The 23,203-nt window shown below is 44.0% G+C and overlaps 1 protein-coding gene across 2 annotated transcripts in view; it reads left to right on the top strand.

Moving 5' to 3' along the window:
• Positions 1-7,497: 7,497 nt before the first annotated feature.
• LOC134395984 (C-type lectin domain family 2 member D-like) overlaps positions 7,498-23,203 on the top strand; it is a 57,917-nt gene continuing 42,211 nt past the window's right edge. Inside the window, exons 1-5 of one of the 2 annotated variants that reach the window (XM_063122277.1) lie at positions 7,498-7,596; positions 10,453-10,614; positions 12,213-12,366; positions 13,146-13,268; positions 16,437-16,636. In XM_063122277.1, the coding sequence (XP_062978347.1) occupies positions 12,279-12,366; positions 13,146-13,268; positions 16,437-16,636 (411 nt within the window). In that variant the 5' untranslated portion in view covers positions 7,498-7,596; positions 10,453-10,614; positions 12,213-12,278. The remainder of the gene's footprint in view (positions 7,597-10,452; positions 10,615-12,212; positions 12,367-13,145; positions 13,269-16,436; positions 16,637-23,203) is intronic. The other variant, XM_063122279.1, reaches the window with a different exon arrangement.

Genomic DNA, 23,203 nt, shown 5'->3' with positions numbered 1-23,203 from the left:
GTGAAGGACACAAGTCCTTAATCTACCTTGTGATGGATCCAAGATGAACTGAAAAGCCCCATTCAGGTGTTCTGAACCTGAGTAAATATGTCTCCTTGCAAATTTCCATCATCCTGTACTTGTGAAGGCTGACTTTCTGAAGAGGATACCCTCCTGTATCCATGATGGCTCTCCACACAACCCAGACCACTGATTTTCCTGCTCTCAGGTATGGTGGAGGGCACTATCCCATGACTAACATTGAAATATGATTCAACTGCCACTTTGGTAGACTTGTGCACATGGAATGGGGGCACCATCATCTTGCCCTTGACTTCAGGCAACAAAATGTGATGGCTTGACCCTAATAGTAGGTGCCCAGATATGCTACTTTGTTGGGGACAATCCTCTCATTGAAGGGCTATCAAAGGAGCATCCTCTGTCTGAAGGTGTTCTCTGTTTGAAGGGCTTTCCAGTCCAAGTTGAGTTTAAATATAAAGAAAGGGGCACAGAGCCTCCATTGCCCCATCAATGGTTAGCTATCTGGACAGCACACTGAGCTGGCACACAGCTCTTCTGGTCCCATTTTTCTCCACTATGAGCTCCATCAGACAGAGGGGAATCATGCTTCCCTACCAATGTTTGTCTGCCTCTGCTTTCATTGCTCGTTGAAAGAGGAAGTAAACAACATGCACGCGGCCCATTCAGTCGGCCGTTCTGATCGCACTGCTTCTCCTGCACACAGCAGGAGATAGCAGCAACTTCTGTCTTAATTTTAAATCGGACTTGCTGGGGTGGTTGGGTTTTTTTGTGACACGAAGAAGGCAAGGAGCGGGAGGCGTTCAGGAGGCAGACAACATCATGAGAGGGACCCGCGAAAATCCGTGAGTGCCCAGTAATGAGCGTGCAATAAAACACTTGCCTAATGGAGCTCTACGGTGAGAGGTATTGTGTTTTTATTTAAATTACAGTATTTTTTTAAACAATAATCTAGATGTATGAAATAGCATATGCAAATTTTATGTCAACCAGTGTCCTCTTTTGACCTCTTTTTCATGATGCATTTCCTCTCTTTTTTGGTAGTGTGTAACTGACCACCCTAGCTAAAAGCCTCAACTTTGCAGCAAGAAAGGAGTTTGACTACTCCAACATGTGACACAGCTCTCCAGAAGCCATCAACTGAGCCATCACCTTGGTATACACCTGAGCTGAGGGCAATGAAGCAAGAAGGGAGATGGCTAGAACGCAGGTGGAGGAAAACTCGTGCTGGGTCTGATCGAACACGGGTTAGAGCTCACTATCGAGTCTACTCTGTGGCGGTGAGGGTGGCAAAGAGGCAGTTCTTTTCCACCAGCATTGCGTCTTCTCAGTGTCGTCCGGCGGAGCTTTTCCGGGTGGTTCACGGCCTGTTACACTCTGGGCCAGGGCGAGAGATGGTGGAACCCTCGGTAGCACACTGTGACGAGTTTGCACGGCACTTTGAAGATAAAGTCACTCAGATTCGTCATGAATTGGACACCACACTTAATGCAGCTCCACTAGTAGAGGCGTTCAGAGCGCCGTCCGGTTCAGTTTTATTGGATGAGTTTCAGTTATTGAGGCCCGAGGATGTGGACAAGGTGCTTGGCCAAGTCCGGTCGACCACCTGTGTGCTTGACCCTTGCCCCTCGTGGCTCATTACATCAAATAAGGAGGGGATCGCCGGCTGGGTCCAGGAGGTTGTAAATGCCTCCTTGAGAGAGGGAGTGGTGCCGGCCTCTTTAAAAGAGGCGGTAATTAGACCACTCCTGAAGAAGCCTAATCTGGACCCGGAGGATGTTAACTACAGGCCAGTGGCTAATATCCCTTTCCTGGGCAAGGTGCTTGAGCGGGTGGTTGCAGGACAACTCAAGGCACTCTTGAATGAAACGGATTATCTAGATCCATTTCAATCGGGTTTCAGGCCTGGTTTTGGAACGGAAACTGCCTTGGTCGCCCTGTGGGATGACCTCTGCTGGGAGAGAGACAGGGGGAGTGCGACCCTGTTGGTTCTCCTAGACCTCTCAGCGGCCTTCGATACCATCGACCATGGTATCCTTCTGGATAGGTTGTCTGAGCTGGGAGTTGGAGGTACTGCGTTGCAGTGGTTCCGCTCCTACTTGGATGGCCGATTCCAGAAGGTGGTGCTGGGGAATTATTGCTCTGTGCCGTGGCTCCTAAGCTATGGGGTTCCACAGGGCTCTATCTTATCCCTTATGCTGTTTAACATATACATGAAGCCGCTGGGGGAGGTTATCTGGAGATGGAGATGTGGACTGAGGTGTCATCGATATGCGGATGATACCCAGCTCTACATTTCCTTTTCATCAAACCCAGGTGAGGCAGTGACTGTTCTGAACCAGTGCCTGGGCATGGTAATGGACTGGATGAGGGCTTACAAACTGAGACTCAATCCAGACAAGACGGAGGTACTGTTAGCGGGTGGTTCATCTGTCCGGCGAGGTGATGTTTGCCCTGTCCTGGACGGGGTTGCACTCTCCCTAAAGGATCGGGTCCGTAGCTTGGGGGTGCTCTTAGATCCAGAACTGTCACTTGAGGCACAGGTGAACTCAGTGGCAAAGAGCACCTTTTATCAGCTTAGGTTGATATACCAATTACGCCCTTATCTGGACAGAGATAGCCTAGCTACAGTTATCCATGCTCTGATAACCTCTCATTTGGATTACTGCAATGCGTTATATGTGGGTCTGCCTTTGAAAACGGTCCGGAAGCTTCATCTGGTACAAAACAGGGCAGTCCATTTACTAACAGGGACTGGCCGGCGAGATCACATTACGCCAGTCCTTTTACAGCTTCATTGGCTGCCAGTCCAGGTCCGGGCCCAATTCAAAGTGCTGGTATTGACATTTAAAGCCCTAAACGGTTTGGGGCCAGGTTATTTGAAGGAACGCCTCCTCCCATATGTACCTGCCTGGACCTTAAGATCATCTACAGGGGCCCTTCTCCGTGAGCCCCTGCCAAAGGAAGTGAGGCAGGTGGCTACTAGAAGGAGGGCCTTCTCCGCTGTGGCACCCTGGTTTTGGAATGAGCTCCCCAGAGAGGTCCGCCTGGCACCTACACTGTACTGCTTTCGTCGGCAGCTGAAGACCTTTTCATTCTCTCAGTATTTTAAGACTTAATTTTAACTTAAATTTAAATTTTACTGTTCTGACTCTGTATTTTAATCTTATATCAACTTTGCTGCGTGGTTTTATCCTGGTTGTGCTTTTTATACTGTATTTTGTATTTGTGCTTTTAACCTGTTGGTTGTTTTATTATGGTTTTAACTTTTGTGAACTTCCCAGAGAGCTTTGGCTATTGGGCGGTATAAAAATGTAATAAATAAATAAATAAATAAATAAACATTACAGAAGAAAGTGGCGAAGTCCAGGTGCTTGAATTTCCATCTTCACCCCTTCCCTCATTCCCATCTATCTTTCCCTCTGTTCTTCTGTTGGTAACCTCTGCCCCTTTGAGCCTCCACAACAGAGGTGGGCAACTTGTGGTCGTCCAGATGTTTTGGCCTATAATCCCCATCAGCCCTAGCTGGCATAGCTAATGGTGAGGGACCATAGGAGTTGTAGGCCAAAACATCTGCAGAGCCACAGAAGTTTCTTATCAGATCTTTTAATAGTATTATTGCAAAGCAACCCAACACCCACACACAAATATTTCAGTCCCACAGGTCATGTATTTGATTGTACATGACCTGTGGCCAGGTTATTTAAAGGAACCCTCCTCCCATATGTGCCTGCCTGGACCTTAAGATCATCCACAGGGGTCCTTCTCCGTGAGCCCCTGCCGAAGGAAGTGAGGCAGGTGGCTACTAGGAGGAGGGCTTTCTCTGCTGTGGCACCCCGGTTGTGGAACGAGCTCCCCAGAGAGGTTCACTTGGCGCCTACATTGTTTTCTTTCTGTCACCAGCTGAAGAGCTTTTTATTTTCTCAGTATTTTAACACCTAATTTAACTTAAATTTAAACTTTGCTGTTTTAATCTCATATTTTAACCTATATTAATTTTTGCTGTGTCGTTTTAGTCTGGTTGTGCTTTTTATATTGTATTTTGTATTTTTGTTTTAAATTTGTTGGTTGTTTTTATGCTCTTCATGGTTTCAATTTTTGTGAACCGCCCAGAGAGCTTCGGCTATTGGGCGGTATAAAAATGTAATAAATAAATGAACGTACTTAAACATTCATGCATATGGTTGTTTTCTCTTTCGACACCCCACAATACCCGATTTCCAGCTCTCAAGATTATTTTTCACTCACACCTCATACAGAAAATGGCCACTTGCTAGTTCTTGAAACGGACAAAAAAACCAACCAACCAAAACAAAACCTTGTACAGGTTAAATGTGAACTAGACTATCAACTTTGCTTGCATAATCACTTGTCACAGGATGTTATGGTGGCCACAAAGCATATGTACAGAAGATAAATCTATAATTGATTTTAGAAAGGATTTATTGATTTAAAGAATGTAGATGTTCTTTAAATTTATTTATTTAAGGAAGTTTCCCCCTGTTCTTTGATCAGAGGGATATATCAGTGCCATTCAGTGTTATCCTGTAGGGCAGCCCCCATTCCATCAAATACACAAACACTGAATCACAAGCATATATTTCTTTTACTCTTCAACACTTGAGTGACAGAGGACCAGAGTTCAGGAATGATAGAATAAAACACACAGTGTATATAGATCTCTCTCTCTCTCTCTCCGTTTCTACACCAGCCCGAAAATGTGGGCTGGTCACGGCCAAGTCCCTGTGCATCTAAATGATGCACAGGACTCCCAGGGGCAGGGGAGGATGAGCACGGGTTTTCCCAGGGATAAATAATCCTGGGGAAAATCCGATTCTTCCCGCGGTCTTGGGATCGTCCTGAGACAGCAGGAGGTGCGGCCGCCCATCCCGGATTCTTCCCTCCTCCCCGTGACTAGCAGGAAGGAACCGGGCCAGGAGGAATCAGGGATGTGGTGGAGTGGGGTTGGGTCTCTTTTTTTAAAAAAAAAAAAAACACACCTCACGTTTCATTGGAGCGCACATGCACTCAGTTCCTTTAAAAAAAAATGGCAGATGTGACACCCTCCTTTCTCCCAGAATGTTGTGACTTTTAAAATTCAGCGGCCTTACTGCCACATGGTTAACCACTAATGCATTTCCTTCCTGAGAAAGAAACAGACTATTTAGTGGTATCCCATGCTCTGTCCACTGCTTATTTTGTCACGAACAACAAAGCTTCAAAATTCCTTAGAGACCTTTCCAAGATGGTCAAGGGGGCAGGGCTCCTGCAGCTTTAACTGTAGTGATGAAGAGGGGATTTCACCAGGTGCTGCATGATAGGGTGACCATATGACAGGAAAAACCTGGATTTGTCAGGATTTTTGGTGGCAAATCTGGGAAGGGGGGGAATTATGAAATTTGAAGAAAAATCAGGATTTCCCCCATCCTCCCCAGTCAAATAACAAAAATACTTATACCTCTGTCATTTTAAAAAGATAAAGAGATAAAACTTGGTGAGATGATAGCTCTTAGGTAGGGCTTTAGTCTTGCCAGATTTGAAACAGTTCCATTCATTGGTTGATTTTTAGGATTTTTTTAAAATTTGAGGTTTTAAACTTATTATTTTTAAAACCATCATTTTTAAAGATAAAGATATGAAACTTGGCACCATGGTAGCTTTTAGGTAGGGCCTTAGCCATACCAAATTTTAATCAGATCCTTTCATCCATTAATTTTTAGGATTTTTAAAAAATTTCAGGTTTTAAAATTATTTTTAAAAACTGTATTTTTAAAGATAAAGAGATGAAACTTGGCACCATGATTGCTCTTAAGGAGGACTTTAGCCATGCCAAGTTTGAAACAGATCTGTTCATCCATTGATTTTTAGGATTTTTTTTAAAAAAATTGAGGTTTTAAAATTATTGTTTTAAAAAACTGCTGGAGCCATATCCTTCAAACTCAGGTTGTCAAACCTCCTCTTTGGGGTCTTGCACCTTGAGCAGTTTCAGCCCTTGGCATCAAAGGGATCTCCAGTTTTTAGCTAAGAAGTGCTGGGCAAGCAGGGCACCTTTCCTGTTGCAGATTTGGTGAGCAGTTGGGTACCTGGAGCTCAGCAGAGGTGAGGTGTCCTCAAATCAAAATGTGGGAAAGGAGAGGTCAGTCAAAGCAGCCCACAGGGCAAAACAAAATGGGTCAGAGGCCTTTTCCTCAGCATTCCACATCATGGGCGATGAAGGATCATCCTTAGAGAAAAACTCTCTCGACCATCAGTGAGACACCAATCGAGAGAGAGGCTCTCATCTTTGCAGATGCCCTGTTGCTGCGGATGTTGGAACCTGGCACGTGGGTGCTTTGTTTCGGTACCCCTTCCCTTCCACTTCACTTTGTACACTTGTGAGCTGTCATGGATTTCCTTATTCTACTGGCCAACACGGACTCGACACAGGTACATTCACAAGCCGAAAGGGGCTTTTAATTGCAAGTCAGATACACACACTGCAGCGGAGCCTCTTCTCAAAGACGAAAAGAGAAACTGAGTCTCCACCTCAAGGGTCACTGTATTTATAGTATTATGCAAATAGCTTCTATCCCCCAATGACCCCCCTTTATTTCTGTCTTCGAAGGTATATTCTAGTGGTTTAAGTCTAGAGAGAGTAACCCTTATCTCTCTCATCAGCCATAAATTCATTGTGTCCTTCGTTGCCACGGTTACACACATTCTTCCAGCTTGTAGGAAGGGGGCCCCAACATTCCAGAGATTCTAACTACAAATCCCATCTTAGGAATTCTACTACAATTGTTGGTAACAGACACTTTGACATATAACAGTAGATTAAAATCCATTGAACATATTAAAATCCATTACAGAGCTAAAAAGAAGAAGAAAAGTGCTGCCTTACCAGGGGGTTCTCATGCCATGAAGTTACGTGTGACTGGCGAGTTGAGTTGAGTTGGCTCACTTGGAAGCTGCCATTCCGGCCTGTTTTGCGCTAAACAGACTATGGCCCAGAACGTGGTTTTCATGGAAGCTTTGGTGCTTATTGCATCCCTGCCATGAAGTTAGGCGTGGCTGGTGGGTTTGGCTGATTTCAGTCATTTGGAAGTGGCCATTCCAGGCCATCCATTCTGTTCCGGATGTTGTTCTGGGAGTTATGGGGTTAATAGTGATATAATATTGGAATGGTTTTAGTCCTAAAATATTATTGTTCTCTAGTGTTTCTAACACATGCCACTGTTTTTGACATGTTTTTTTTTTTTTAATATAAAGGGGTCATTCCAGCCTCTTCCATTCCGTCTTTTACAACTTCCCTATATATCCTGCCCTGCAGTGTTTTCCCCAAGAGCTGCACAAACGAAATAGAAGTTGTTTGCTCGGGATGTGATTGGTTTAACACTAGTTCCCCCTTCCCCCCGCCCGCTATTTTTCTACTAGCAGACATAAATAAACAAAAGTCTTCGCTTGCTTTCAGTTTTTTTCCCCTTAGCCTATCTTGCTTTTAGTTTCCTTTAGCAACAGCCCTACCCTATAAGGAAGTAAGGCCTGGCCTGCTGAGGAACCACCGTCTGCCTTCCGTATGAGCGCTTCAGCTGTGGAGGGGTAAGTCTTCATTAGGGCAGAGTTCAGACCTCACACTAATCAACTGTGGGGTGGGGGGTAGTAGGAACAGAATGGGAAACAACCTTAAGCAGAATTTAAGTACAACTTGATGCTTGCCAGAAAATGGGCCATTTTCATTGGCCCCGTGGCAGGGGAAGAAACAGTGAAATGCCTTCTTTCGCCTTTTAATGTTCTGTATGATCTGTATGTGTTTTGTCTGCTGTTGGGTTGAATAGAACAACCCAACAACTTTAACTATTTGGCAGTTTGAAGTTTAGATAACTCCTTTCAGTACCATCTGGCTCTTGTTTCTACACCTGCCTCCCCACCCCACCCCCAGCATTGTCCCAGGATCATCCCTGTGCATGAAAATGACACACGGGATCCCAGGAGCAGGCAGGGACGATCCCTCCATTTTCCTGGGATAATCCTTAGGTGTAGAAAGGGCCTAAATCTTTTAAAACTTATTAGGGGAATGCTTTGTTATTTTACTCTTTCTGAGTAGTAATAAGTGTATGCCTAGGTCCCAGTGTTAAATTGGGATTATTATTTTTTATTTCTCTCACCCTTTCCCCTCCAAGTCTATCCCCCTTCCATCATAATAGTAATGCTTTGCATTTCTACAGCACTTTAAGCATGAGTGTTCAAAGACTATTTTCAGTAATCCTTAGACAATCCCTGTAAAATGTGGCTGCTAGTCATGGCTAAACCTTCCTTCCAGTATAAGAAGCAGCATGCCTGTGCTTCCTAATCTAAAAAAATCCCCGTGAGAGGAATGCCTCATGATACCTTCCCCTGGGCTGTAATTGGAATGACTGAAGCCAAGGAGGCTTCAGGCTGTTAAAGGAATGATTATGCAATAAATTGTATCTTCCACCTTTTAAAGTTTTATTGTTGGTTCCTCTCTCTAAATGGATAGCGCTAGGTTCTAGGCACACAGAAACAGATAGGATTCCTCCCAGTGTTTCAACTTAGAGCTGTGTGATATATATATCACATCAATTACACTGTGATCCATTTTCTCATGCTAAATTGACTTCATGAGGAAATCCAAATCTAAAAATTGGTAAGAAAATGTTTTGGTGGCAGACACACACAGAATAGGCGATTTTTACTTTGGATCAACTGGTGGGTGCTGACTATGAGTTTTTGTTGTTTTCTATCTTGTGTGCCAAATACGATTTGTCAACTATTTGTGAATATGGCTAAAAGCTCCATCACACCTACACATTTGTCCTCATTTTCCCTTGAATTATCCCACTTCGTTTCCATTGTGTATGAAAGCTTGCAAACTTATACCTGTGCGCTTGTACGTCTGTAGCACGTTGCTGTTATCCCACTGAGGTTCACTCTCACCTTGTTTTCGCCATCGCCTCCGCCCATTGATCTCCTTGTACTGCCTTCTACAGTTCATTGGTTGGTGGTAGTTGGACACCAGGCTACGGCCGTTCCCCTCGCCCTGCCTGGAGGCTTTGGAGCGTGAACATACTAAAATCAGATGAAAGCTTCTTCCCTTTGAGTAAACCCAATTGAACAGAGAGATTTACTTCTGAGTAAACAGAAATAAGACCTCAGAAGTAAGCATGGGGTTGCAGAGCACTTCTTTCCAGTTTGCTGGAAAGACTTAAAAAGAAAGCATCTGAGAGACCACACTATTAAAAATCAGTTCTATATGTGTTTACTCAGGAGTAAGACTCTCTCTGTTCAATGCGGTTTCTTCAAAGGTAAGCCAGCATGTGATGTTAGCAGTTGAAATCAATGGGATTTATTTTTGAGTAAGAGAACCAGCAGACCTGTAGTTTATGAACTTGAAGATGCACAGCTCCGCATGATTAAAGGAATGGAAGTACAATCCTATGATCCTTCGCACTGATGGACTATAAACTCCAAAGAGTTTGAGGGAGGAAATATAAAAAAACATAAAAAATTAAGGGATGACCCAATCTGATTCAAAATTGGTACACTGAAGCCCTCTTTAAGACCTATCACTGTGCTGTTTTTTGATCTTTTTGCCTTTAAAACTTATGCAGAAGTAAACATTTGTTTAATCTCCATTTTTTAAATCCCTTAAAATCAAGGGATGATTCAATCAGATTCAAATTGGGCAAGCTGAAAGCTCTCCTTAAGACCTATCAATGTGCCAATTTTGATCTCTTTATCTTTATAAGTGAAGGCACTGTTGGCAAGGAGAGTGCATATTCCACCTTTTCTTTTAAGGTGAAAATGGCTACTCAGGAGTAAGAACATAGAGTTCAATGGGACCTCTTCTTGCTCCAGAGAGACTGTTTATAACCCACATGCAAATTTAATAAATAGATTAATTGATTAATCAACTAAAACTCCTTTTACCTGCCACTGGAGGTTGCATAGTGTTCCCCTTGTCACACACTTCCATTTGAGAGGGAAAGGGGAGGGGAGAGAAAACAAGCCCATAGAACATCAGATTGAAAATGATGGATGAAAATACATGTTGAAGTTTGAGCGGGTTGCTTTTGCATTACTGGAAGAACCGGACTTTCCACACACCGAAAAACGTCACTAAGAGTGGGGGAGAAGAACCGCAATCACAGCAGGACATGGTCAGCATCATCTGAGTCCTTTGCATGCAATTCACCGCAACAGCAGACTATAAAGCTGTTGTGATGGAGCTTTCTGCCTCAGTTCATTTTACTCCCTGGCTCAAAGTGTCATTTCTATTGCTTCTTTTCACCTCGGGTGGTTCCAGACAAGGGTTTTGTGAGGTTGCCACCCCTGCCTCATTCACAGAAGTTTACAGGTGGTCCAAACATCATCATCTTGTACCTGAGACTCGCCCATATTTTCTAACTGCTCCTTCTGTGTTTTTCCAAAATGCAGACAATCCTTAATGCTACTGCTAGGAGCCCTCTGTCTGGAAGCACCGACACAGGAGTAGATTACATCCTTAGCTAGGAGAAGCTATGCCTGTTTACAACATTCAGAAGATTTGTGGAAGATCTACCAATTGAGAACAATCAACCACCAAACTCCCTAACAAAAGTTTGTACCTGGCAACTTAGCTATCTGCACTGTTAAGGAAGTTTCTAAGCTGACCAAAAGGCAGAAAATAAACTATGTGTGCTCTGGGAGGGTATTGCTTCTGGGTTTATGGCACAGAAGAAGAATCGGCTCCATGGGAATGGTGAAAGGGTGGCCTTGCTCCTCCTCCTCCTCCTTTTCCTCACAATGGTCCAAAGTTCAACTTGCTTTCATACCTATTATGTCCTATTATGCAACGTCTCCCTGGACGCTCCCCTGAGTCACTCCTGATTAGTCTACTTCAGGGCTCCAGTAAATCTACCACTGAGCAGGTGGCCAAATTCCTGAATTTGGCCATCCGCACCACATCTCTTATGGATGTTGATTGTGCTTAAATCCACAGATTAGCAATTTTATTATCTATATATCCCTCCCTTTTTCACTATGCTAGGCTCCAATAACCCAATTCCGTTCCCTTTTCAGAAACCAACAAATAACAATCTAGTATCTTTAGTGGTTTTGTAACACTCCCTCTTCTTTTTTTATCCCTACTTTGTACTGTTTTATATAATGGTGTATCTTCTTGTTTTACATTGGTCTGTTGACTGTAAATAAAGAAATACAATACACCAAATAGATGGACTGCTTTGCCTACTCCGGTCCTCTTGCTTGCTGGTCCACCTGGCAGCATGGCCTCTTCATAGCGCTCCACAAAAAGGCATGCTGGGGTAGGAACTTGGCTACTGAGGAGCCACCACTTGCTTTGCACAGTCATTTACCTTGAGAGCTGGTATGCCCTTCTTTTGTATCTGGTCGTGCTAGGCAGGTCTCCTGCAGCTTTAATTGTTGTGATGAAGAGGGAATTTCACCAGGTGCTACATGCATACAAATGATACCTGCTGAAATTCCCCTTTCAGTACTACTGTTAAAGATACAGGAGCCCTGTCCTCTTTTCCATATGGTCATCCTACCCAGAGGCTGCATTCCAATGGTGAGTGGGACCAATGGTAAAAGGGGCGGGCCTAAGGCAATAGGGATGGGGTCAAAACACCAGCATATTTTACCTTAAGGCTCTTACTGGCAGTAACTAGCCTTAGGAGAGGCATTTTAACCTTTTAGAATGGAAGAAAACATGCTAAAGCTGGAGAACCACCAAAGGATGGGTGGTCAGGGAAAGGGGGAGTGGCCATTTGGGGAATTCTAGAGGGCCAGATTAGGACCCCATGAAGGCAGGATTTGGCGTGTGGGTCTGGCATTCTCCATTCTCCACCCTTATGCTAGGGCATCCTCTGCCCTGGCCCTATTCTGCCAGAGGACAAAGTGGCATCAGTTCAGAAGAGTTCCAGAAATCTGTCCAGAAGAGTCCAGAAATGAGCATGTTTCTCAAAATGCACTAAAGTGTAACATGCATCATTTGATCATCTAGGGATTCAAAATGGAGGCAAGCAGGTGCTCTCTGGCCAATGCTTTTTTGGCCAAGGTTTTATGACATTGGCCAAGTCACAGCATAACTGAGGCTAAATGATTTTGTAACTAAATTTCTCTTAAATGCTGCCTCATTTTATTAACCAAGTTGTTCTGGAATACTTATGTGCTTCTGATGTTTCATTTTGCTCCAGATGAGTCAAAACCAGGAGTTGTGCATCTAACCACTGTTTCTGGAGTATTGTTATTCTCAGAGGAAAATGGCGAACAAAGAACCTGAGACAAACGTACGAGAACGGAAGAATCTCATGCAGGAAGGAGATAAAAAAGCAGAAAGGCAGACATCAGGTAATGGCAGTATATTTTCCTGGGAGTAAGCAGCAGAGAGACTCAAGAGATGTAGAATGTAATAAATAAATAAATTAAATAAATAAATAAATAAATAAAATGTCCAATGTACAGAACAAATGTGTGTGCCCAAAGCTTTGCTCCTGCAGTTATACAGCTGTCCTAGGCCGTTTCTACACCTGCCTTTCCCCCCGGGATCGTCCTGGGATCATCCCTGTGCATCCAAATAACATACAGGGGATCCTGGGACCAGGCAGGGACGATCCCTTTATTTACCTGGGATAATCCTTAGGTGTAGAAAGGGCCCTAGAAAATACCAAATCTACTACTACTCTTAAAATGTCTGCCTCTTGGGCCTTAGCTAGACCTAAGGTTTATCCCAGGATCGTCCCAGGGTTGTCCCTGCCTGCTCCCGGGATATCTTGTGTGTCATTTACATGAACACGGATGACCCAAGGACAATTCCGGGATAAACCTTAGGTCTAGCTAAGGCCTTGGTTTCAAAGCATGTTCAGAGTTTTCTGTACTGGTATTCTGTTTCTTTGAAGGTGCCATTCTACTTTTCTGCCTTATGCTGTAAATGCACCGTTTGGGTCAGAGCTACCAAGAAACCCATAGCATTTAGAAGTATGCCAAGTAGACATTGTAAGTTTAGCAGCTTTATTCGGGAGTTCAAAAGTCTGGAGGGAAAACAGGATGTGCATGTTGACTCTGCCCCTCAACATCTGGAGAGATGGTTTGCAATAAATGGCATTTAATAAGTTTGCTTCCTCCCCCAGGTTGCGGTCAAGCAACAAACAAAATCCGGACATTACTAGAAAATATAACATTGGTAAAATTCATCGCTTTACTGTACCGAGTTGTTATCCTCTTCCTGCTTGTCGCCATTGGTGTTGCAGTTGGTAAGTCATCCAGTCTTCAGTGCTTTTCTCTTGAAAGTCCTCTTTTTGTAGCTGCCCAGGAGGGGTTGTTGATGTAGGGTGACCATATGAAAAGGAGGACAGGGCTCCTGTATCTTTAAAGTTGTATAGAAAAGGGAATTTTTGCAAATGTCATTTGAATGCATGTAGCAGCTGGTGAAATTTTTTCTTCATCATAAGAGTTAAAGCTGCAGGAGTCCTGCCCTCTTGACCAGATACAAAAGAGAGGAGGGCATCTGCACCTTTAACTATTGCTATGAAAAGGGAATTTCACCAGATGCTGTCTGCATACAAATGACACCTGCTGAAAATCCCTTTTCTCTACAACTGTTAAAGATACAGGAGCCCTGTCCTCCTTTTCACAGGGTCACCCTAGTTGATGTATCTCTGCCTAAAGAGCCTTGCAAAAGGAATCAGTCATCCCAGCCCCTGAAAGGATAAGGGTAGAATCAAAGTGCTTTGGCCAAGTTGTTACTTGACTCAGGGGCAAAATAGGGAATGATTTCTGGTATTCAGAACTGCTGCCTTCTGAGCTGGGGAAGGCACCCTTTCTCTTAAACAGCAACATTTCTCTTAATCCGAAACAGACTTTAATGGTTTCCTATGGTTGCAATTAATGTGATAGATTCATTTATGATTTTTATCAATTTTTAATCAATTTTATCAACGTTTTTTTAAAATTAAAAGGTACCTTCTAATTAATCAGGCTCTAAGATATTTTAAACTTATTTTTTATTTTGCCTTTAAAGTATTTACAAAATTGAGGCACCGTCTTAGAAGAGAAATGTCTTCTTCTCATCCACCTAGAAGGGAATGTTTCTTCCAAGTTGTTAACACAAGGCAGATAGGGTCCTTTTGCAAATTGAAATAGCACTAACAGAGCTCCACCAAATCTTTCTGTTGTGCAAGCCATTGTGCATTATGCTTGCACAACTGGTTGCACAATGCCTTGCACAAGTATGGTGCACAAGTGGTTACACAAAGGGTGGTGCAAACATTATGCACAGCCAGTGGTACTACCAGTTGAGCAACCTCACTTATGCAAATGTAACTTTGGTTGGATTCTCCTCTTGCACATAATTCAAAACCTAATTTCTGCTAGCACAGCAACATTTTCAGTAGTGGAATGACACAGTTGGATACTGCCCACAGGAAGTAATCCCAAATGAGCAAACAAACCAAAGATATTAAGGGCCAAACTACATCTAACTCAGCCCTAACATGAGGACCCGTTCTCGCACTCCGTCCACTTGTGACTTCTGCTGTTCCCCTGCCCCTTAATTGCCATTGTCTTACCCAAAGCTTCCCTTTTCCAGACAAACACACTCAACAATCTAGGGCAGAGGTAGGCCACATTTTTGGGCCAATGGCATATTTGGGAATTTGTGGAACTGACCTGGGCACCAGCACAAAATGGCTGTCATGGGAGGCATGACAGAGGGCAAGTAACCTGCCCCAAAGACTGAGTACAAAGCAGGGGTGGGGGTCTGAGCGCCAACACACTAAACAACGCCTTTGAACCCATAGTTTTCAGCACCAAAAGAAACCTGTTTCATAGCAATCCAGATGCCTGTTAGAAGATGTGTTAATTTTTTAAAAAAAATGTGGGGTAGGGGTAGGGTACCTTAGAGGGTCTTTGAGAAAGGTGTACAGGGGCACATTGGTACCTGTGGGTGCCATCTTGCATACCTTTGATCAAGGAGGTGTGGCCACACTCCACCCTTCATGCCTTATGAGGGAGCATCCGAAGAGGAACTCCTCTGCTGGAACTCTCACAGATTCATGTTTCGCTTTGTTTACTAATTAGCATCCCCCAATAAAGCTGTACAATTAATAATCTAAAATGTTGTAAATTGGGTGATAGTTCTATCAATAGGCCATTCCAGCAAGCATGCCTCCAGCTCAAAGCAAGAACCCGTAGGAGAAGCAAAAAAAAAAAAACAAACCCTGATAAGATCTATGTAATTTATTGTAGCATGGTACATTTATAATTTTTTGCAATGTGTTGTGTAGCATAATATATCAGTTGGTGGCTCAACGGACAAACTATGTTTCATGGAAGAAAATCGTAACAGGGTCATAGTGAGGAAAATCATAACAGGATCATACTGATGTGGAGATGGGACGGGGAAGACACAGCAAGCCAGTGGGAAAGATGAAACTTGTCTATGGGTGCAATCCTATGTATGTTTAGACAGGAAAAAGCCCTGCTACTCCCAAGACAGGGAGTTGTAGGATTTCCCCCCCTGTCTAAATATGTATTACACCTTAAATCAGGGATGGCCAACATCCTAGGCCCAAGGGGTTGTATGTTTTAAACCAAAACTGCCAGAAGTGAGGGTAACCCTTCTCTGATACCATTGCCCACATATAGTCACAAGACAGGGCTTCTCCTTTAGATCTGCCAGTCAACCCCCCCCCCCCGAAAACCTAACAAAGGGAAAGAGGAGAGAAAGATTTCCAGAATCTTCCTGTGTCGAGATACACACAGGAAGAGCACTGAAACAATCTACTGGAGTAGCCTAGGGCCTAATCTACACCAAACAGGATATGGCACTATGAAAGCAGTATATAAAAGGCAGGAGCCACACCAAGCAGGATATAACACAATGAAAGTGGTATATGGTATGTGTCTTATGGGCCCCAACAGTTGTCAGTGCACTTCAATACCGCTATGAAGCAGTAGTGTGGCTCCTGCCTTTTATATACCACTTTCATAGTGCAATATCCTGCTTGGTGTAGATGAGGCCTGGGATTACAATTAGGCACACAAAGGCCGGGAGCATGTCATCCTGCTGAACAGATCCTGCCCCTGAGTTGCCTTTTGGCAATCCCCAGTCTAGATAGCAGCAAATTCTCACAATAAAATAGGTGGCACCCAGTGGCATGAATAGGAAAGTATAGTAGCGAAATTCTGTGTCTTTTGATTTGTAGGGAATGTTGACCTCACAGAACTGGCAGGAAATGCAGGTATGTGGATTTCTACCCTGCCAGCAGTACTTTCCTTCTCTGCTTTAGAAATAGTATTCAGAGGGTCCCTGGTTTTTTTGAGATGGATGGATGTATAGATAAGTAGATAGGCTCTGTTCTTTTCATCCTGATTCATGCCTGGAAGAGACAAAGACTGGGCTAATTCTGTTCCTTCTTTAGCAATAGCAGCAGAACAAATTCAGCAGCTGGCCCAATACATGGCTTCCCCAGCAATCTGTGGTCCACCGTGCCCACGTTACTGGATTGGATATGAAGGGAAGTGCTACTACTTTTCAAAGGAAAAAAGGAACTGGATGTACAGCCAGAAATTCTGCTCTTTACACAATGCCTCACTGGCTAAGATTGAACCTGAGGAAATGGTAAGAGATTCAAATATTCTGTTGTTGAAGTATTCTCTGAGCATATGTATATAAAGCACACAATTTATACATTTTTGGGACAGGGCAAGCCTATGGACCAGTTAAGATGGGCAGGATCTTCACTACTAAAGCGCTTTAAAGCAGTAGTGTAGATCCGGCCATGGTATGCCAGCCGCTGTGCCAGACTTTATATCAAGGTGTGCTCCTCCCGGTGGATTTGCTGCAGGTGTTTTCAATAAGACAAGGTTTATTGATTGTTTAGTTTTTGGGGGGAAGGAGGCTAAGGGGAGACATGAAAGAGGTGTACAAAATTATGCATAGTATAGAGAATGTGGATAGGGAGACATTTTCCCCTTTCTCAAAATACTAGAACCCTGGGTCATCCATGAAGCTGATACTAGAACCTGGGGTCGTCCCATGAAGCTGATTGGTGATTGGTCCAGGTGATTGATCCAGGACAAATAAAAGAAAGTACTTCTTCACACAGCACATAGTTAAATTATAGAATTCACTACCACAAGGTGCGGTGATTGCCACCACTTTGGATGGCTTTAAAAGGGAGTTGGATAAATTCTTGGAGGAGAAGGCTATCAGTGGCTACTAGCCCTAATGGTTATGTGGTACCTCCAGTATCTGAGGCAGTAAGCCTGTGTGCACCAGTTGCTGGGGAACATGGGTGGGAGGATGCTGTTGCACTGTGTCCTGCTTTGTGGGTCCCTGGTCGACAGCTGCTTGGTCACTGTGTGAACAGAGTGCTGGACTACATGGACCCTTGGTCTGATCCAGCAGGGCTCGTCTTATGTTCTTAAGGCTAACAAGGGTTACTGGGGGGTGGCGAAGGAGGGCTATTATCAAATCCTCACCACCACCACCTCATTCTCCTTACTCTCAGGAAAGTCAAGGTTTTTTTTAACATTCCTCCTCCTGGGAGAGAGAACTAACGAAGGCCACTGAAACAGTCATGAGATATATTACTGCAACAACCCTGCTCCGAAGCACTGGGATTGGAGACCGCACCCCCCCAGTAAAACCATCCACAGTGATAAGAATCTAGAGAGGCCAGTCAAAAATCTGTATTCCTCCCTCTTCCTCCTCTGTTCTTTTCTTTATAGAGAGAGAAATTATTGAGGAGAAATGTATCAGTCTTTACAGACACACTGTCTGGGTTTCTGTACCCCTCCAAATCCAAATGGCTAACAAACTTTAGATTTGGTCCACTTTGGTGGAGCCCTACTTTAATTCGGACATCTCCCATGTCTCCAAATCAGCTCAGTTTAGTTTTGGATTCAGATTAATCTGGACACACACTTAGAAAAAAAAAGAGCCCTGTTTGAACAGTCACGAAGCAACACTTCCCACCAAATATAGGGTGGCCATATGGAAAGGAGGACAAGGCTCCTGTATCTTTAACAGTTGTAGAGAAAAAGGAATTTCAGCAGGTGTCGTTTGTACGCATGCAGCACCTGGTGAAATTCCCTCTTCATCACAACAGTTAAAGCTGCAGGAGCCCTGCCTTCTTGACCAGATACAAAAGAGGACAGGGCTCCTGCAGCCTTAACTGTTGTAATGAAGAGGGAATTTCACCAGGTGCTGCATGCATACAAACGACACCTGCTGAAATTCCTTTTTCTCTACAACTGTTAAAGATACAGGAGCCCTGTCCTCATTTCCATAGGGTCATCTTACCAAACATAAAGTTGCTTCAGATGACAGCCCACATTAGACTTCTATGGTAGGAATCAATGAACATGTGATAGCAGGAATACAGGATGAAGTTATGGAACCCAGTCTATATCCTTTTTCAGAGACAGTGCACAAGCATAATACCAGGGGTCTGTCTATACACTCTGGAAGCCCCTGGGTGGCTCCAAATCTGCACTGAGTCAGTTGTATGATGCAGCTGCTGATTTGGAGCCACCCAGGGGTGAAGATCTGCAGTAGAAAAGCCGGGGACTTACCCCAACGTTTCCTACCCTGACTTTTTCTGCCCTAGCAAGGTCAGCCATCTGTCCTTCTGCCATCTGTCCTCACTCCAGCGCTACTCTGGGGACATTCCTGGGTGGAAGGCAGCCTTCCATTGGTCATCGGAAGCCGTGGGAGGGGAAAGGGTGGGCCCGGTGATCCTGATGGCTGCTGGAAAGCCTGAGCTGCCTCCCTTCATCTGGATTACTCTCCGACATCCCACGCCAGTGATACCGTGAAGTTTGGTGGCAGAGCGCCAGGAAGAGCTCATAGCATCTTTCCCAACACAGTTTATGCTACACAGCTTAGTACTCAGGGGAGCAGCAACCCATACCTATAGCCACAAGCTTCAAGACACCCTTCAGGCAGAGGTTCAAATCTGCTGATAGCCCGATGACCTCTGCTCAACCAATTTTTTTTTCAGCTGAAGTATTTAGTTATTGCATTTGTAGCCTGTTTGTTTACTGCAGTCTTCTCCGACCTGAAGTGCTCCAGATGTTTTGGATTACAGCTCCCACTATTCCTGGCCATTGGCTATGCTGTCTGCAGCTGATGGGAGTTGAAGTCCAAAGCATCAGGAGGGCATCAGGTTGGAAGAAGGCTGGTGTTCTGTACTGTGGCCTGTCAGTCTCACAGACTGTGCATCATTCATGTGCATCCAAATGACACACAGGGGATCCCGGGAGCAGGCAGGGACAACCCCTCCATTTGCCTGGGATAATCCTTAGGTCTAGCTAAGGCCTGTGTGGAAGTGAAGATGGAAACAAACTTTCTCGCCCACCCTAGACTGTGGGTGGGAGGGCAGGGGCTATGGCAGCGCATCTTTCAGCCAGGGTGGGAGCCTGAGGGCAGTGATGGCGGAGGGGACACATCAGTGAGTGTCCTTCAGCCATAGTGGGAGCAGTGAAGGTCAGATGAGCACCAAGTGGCTTTCTGGAAGCCACTAAGTGCACATTGGACTGCCGCCGTCACTGTTCTGGCTGAATTGGTGCAGATTAGTGTCACCGCTACCCCCAGCCCAGCAGAAAATCACTTTCTTTCAGGGCAAGGGGCACTGAAGTGAGCGGCACTCAAATGGGTGCCAGGCAGCTGTCATCTGCCATTTTAATTTCAACAAACAAACACACACACCCATGTCCCATCACTCCAGGACCTTGTGGGAGCAATGCTATATCAGGGGCATTTTGGGGAAATTCAAATGGCAGATGAAAACTGCTCAGCAGTCATTGGAGCACTAGGAAAGAAATACAGTGCGGGGCCATCCCAGGGTAGGCCCTGCCGGGTGTTGGGGCCCTGCAAGGCACTCAAGGATGCTGGGTTCTAATGTCAAGGGAGCTTGACAAGTTGCGTAGGTATAATTTGTCCATTTGTATTTGCTGTCCCTTTGCAAATGATCACATGTTGCATTTTCCAGGGTATTGAGATCTGTTTCTGCTGTTATCTGGAAATACCCAAATCTTGCTTGACTCCAGTTCTGTGTGCTTGTGTTACAGAATAGAGGTCTCTGGAGGAGGAGGAGACTGTGCATATCTAGAGAATGAAGCCTTGGCCATCTCATCCGGATGTCACACAAAACTGCCTTGGATCTGCAGCAAACCTGCTGCATATATAAATCCAATTGACGACCTATAGACAAAAATTGGAGGGTAGACTAGAAAAATAAATAAATGCAGGATTAGCTTACAGGGCAGCAAGCGAAGAAGATAATGCTGCCATGACTTTGTACTGACTGATTGGGTATAATATTGCCTGTATGTTTACTTTCATGTTTGTAAACCTGAGAGCAGCACTGCTCATTAACAGTGGCTGAAGGAAAGACCAGGGTTACAGCAATATTTTCAGTTGTAAGCACATCAAGGGCGGAAATAAAATGTGTGTGTCTTTAAAATAAATACCCAAGCATAGGGTGACCATATGAAAGGGAGGACGGGGCTCCTGTATCTTTAACAGTTGTATTGAAAAGGGAATTTCAGCAGGTGTCATTTGTATATATGGGGAACCTGGTGAAATTCCCTCTTCATCGCATGAGTTAAAGCTGCAGGAGCTATACTAGAGTGACCAGATTTAAAAGAGGGCAGGGCACCTGCAGCTTTAACTGGTGATGAAGAGGGAATTTCACCAGGTTCCCAATATATATACAAATGACACCTGCAGAAATTCCCTTTTCAATACAACTGTTAAAGATACAGGAGCCCTGTCCTCCTTTCCATAGGGTCACCCTACCCAAGCATACACAAAAGGAAATATGACAAACAGGAACCTGCAACAAGCAGGAGAGAGGCTAGGACTGCAGTGCCTCCTGCTGGCTTCCACCAGGTGGTACACGTAATATAATGGTGCAGGACTCCATAGAAAAATACAAAAGTGATTACATACATTTTTTATGGACGCATTTTCAAATGGTAGGGAGTAGGCACTGGTTACTATGTAGAGTGATCATATGAAAAGGAGGACAGTTGTATTGAAAAGGGAATTTCAGCAGGTGTCACTTGTATGCACACAGCACCTGGTGAAGTTCTCTCTTCATCACAGCAATTAAAGCTGCAAGAGCCCTGCCCTCTTTTGTGTCTGGTCATGTTAGGCAGGGCTCCTGCCACTTTAATGAAGAGGGAATTTCACCAGGTGTTGCATGTGTGCAAATGACACCTCCTGAAATTCCCCTTTTAATACAACTTTTAAAGAAACAGGAGCCCTATCCCCCTTTTCATATGGGCTTGCCCCAACCTGCCTACACGTATCTAAGCACAGATTTTCAGACATGCATGGAGTCCAAAGCAAAGGAGAAGATTAAAATGAAGGACTTAAAATGATTTTAAGCTCACACTTATTATTTATTTATTTATATAGCACCATCAGTGTACATGGTGCTGTACAGAGTAAAACAATAAAATAGCAAGACCCTGCCGCATAGGCTTACATTCTAACAAATAACGCTTGGCAACTCCCAAGGAGTTCCCTGATAGCCAAGAATCCAAGACCTTAATAGTTGAAAAGAAGGCAGTGTTTCCTAAACATTTTTTTAACAAAGCTTCCAGTCCTCATCATCGAAGAGAGGAGTACCATGTTTCTTACCGAGCTCTGAATAGGCTGTTCAGCTGACAGGACACAGGCTTGGTCAGCTTCCAGATGGTAAGAAGTTGATGTAGGTCCACAATAGCTGAATATCTTTATGCACTTTCTACAAAACTAATTCATTTTTGATAACCCTTTACTCTCCCATACATGTGAGTTCACAGTCTGAATGCCTCAAAAATTGCTGTGAGATTGAAACACACAAAAAAGGGTTAAAAAGATGGCTAGATGAGATTTAAGGCTTCAACCCATGTACCTGTGTCCCTCGAATTATCCCCTATGGTGTAAAGCTGTTGTTGTTGTTGTTGCTAGCTAACTCACACCCTGGGCGGCAGCGCTCCTAAGATCCTTTGCATACCAGGAAAAGGGTTTAACGGGGGGAATGGAAAAAAAATCTTTAAAAAAATCAATGGATGACCCAATCTGATTCAAATTTGGTATGCTTAAATCTCTCCTTAATATCTATTACTGTGCCAATTTTGATGGTTTTATCTTTAAAACTTACACAGATGTAGGCATTTGATTAATTTGTACTTTAAACATATCAAATCCTCCTCCTGCACCCCCAGTGGCCACTCAGAAAACAACAAATGATTCACTCCAAAAGTAGTACCAAAATAGTTCGGTTCTTTTGGCTTTGAAGCACAATTAAAGCAGGATGCCTGGGAGTACTTCACAGTCAAAGCAGATTATAAGCTGGAGAACTTTGGAGTCCTTTGCACGCAATTCACCGTGATTGCACAGTATAACCCTGGTGTGATGAAGCTCTTAGTTTGGATCATATCTTTGAGCAAACAACTAACTCAAAATTGACTACTTACACCAAAGGATGTAAACTTTTCTAGACATCTCTTTATAGGGTTTTATAGGGTTTCTATCTTATACATTCATCATCAACTGTTAAGCAAAAACTTTAATAAAGAAATAATTAAGTTTACTATCCATCCTTTATTTATTTATTTATTGCATTTCTATGCCGCCCAATAGCCAAAGCTCTCTGGGCAGTTCACAAAAGTTAAAACCATCAAATACAATTCAAAGTACAAAACAACAGTATAAAAACACAATATAAAAGCACAACTAGGATAAAACCGAACAGCAGCAATGCAGAGATTCCCAAAATCCACAACATGCGGTTGCATTAAAATATGTAAATAGGCACTTCTCATGATAACAGGCGTTAACGTCATAATTCAGTCGGGGGTGGCACTGAAATATTGTGCTGAAGGCGCAATGCAAGCCTCTCCCATTCCCCATACAGAGAGCCTTCAACATGAACAGTGCTCTCATGCAAAGCCACAAGTAGTGTGATCCTTCCTCCCCTGGTTGACAGGAAGAAATAATGCAAGCCTGCCCACTGGTGACCAGATGGAGGAATTTCACAGTGGAGGCTGGTGGCTCTGATGTCAGTGGGGCTGCGATTCTGCTCTGGGTTTCAGTCAGAACTGGACAAAACTCTAAAGGTGTTATCCAATGTGCTCCCAAATAGTTTAAGCACCTTGGACAACTCCTTTAGAGTTCTGACTAAAACCC

Source organism: Elgaria multicarinata, chromosome 3 (assembly GCF_023053635.1).
Source record: "Elgaria multicarinata webbii isolate HBS135686 ecotype San Diego chromosome 3, rElgMul1.1.pri, whole genome shotgun sequence".
Taxonomy (NCBI): Eukaryota; Metazoa; Chordata; class Lepidosauria; order Squamata; family Anguidae; genus Elgaria; species Elgaria multicarinata.
This window is presented reverse-complemented; position numbering and strand designations above follow the sequence as displayed.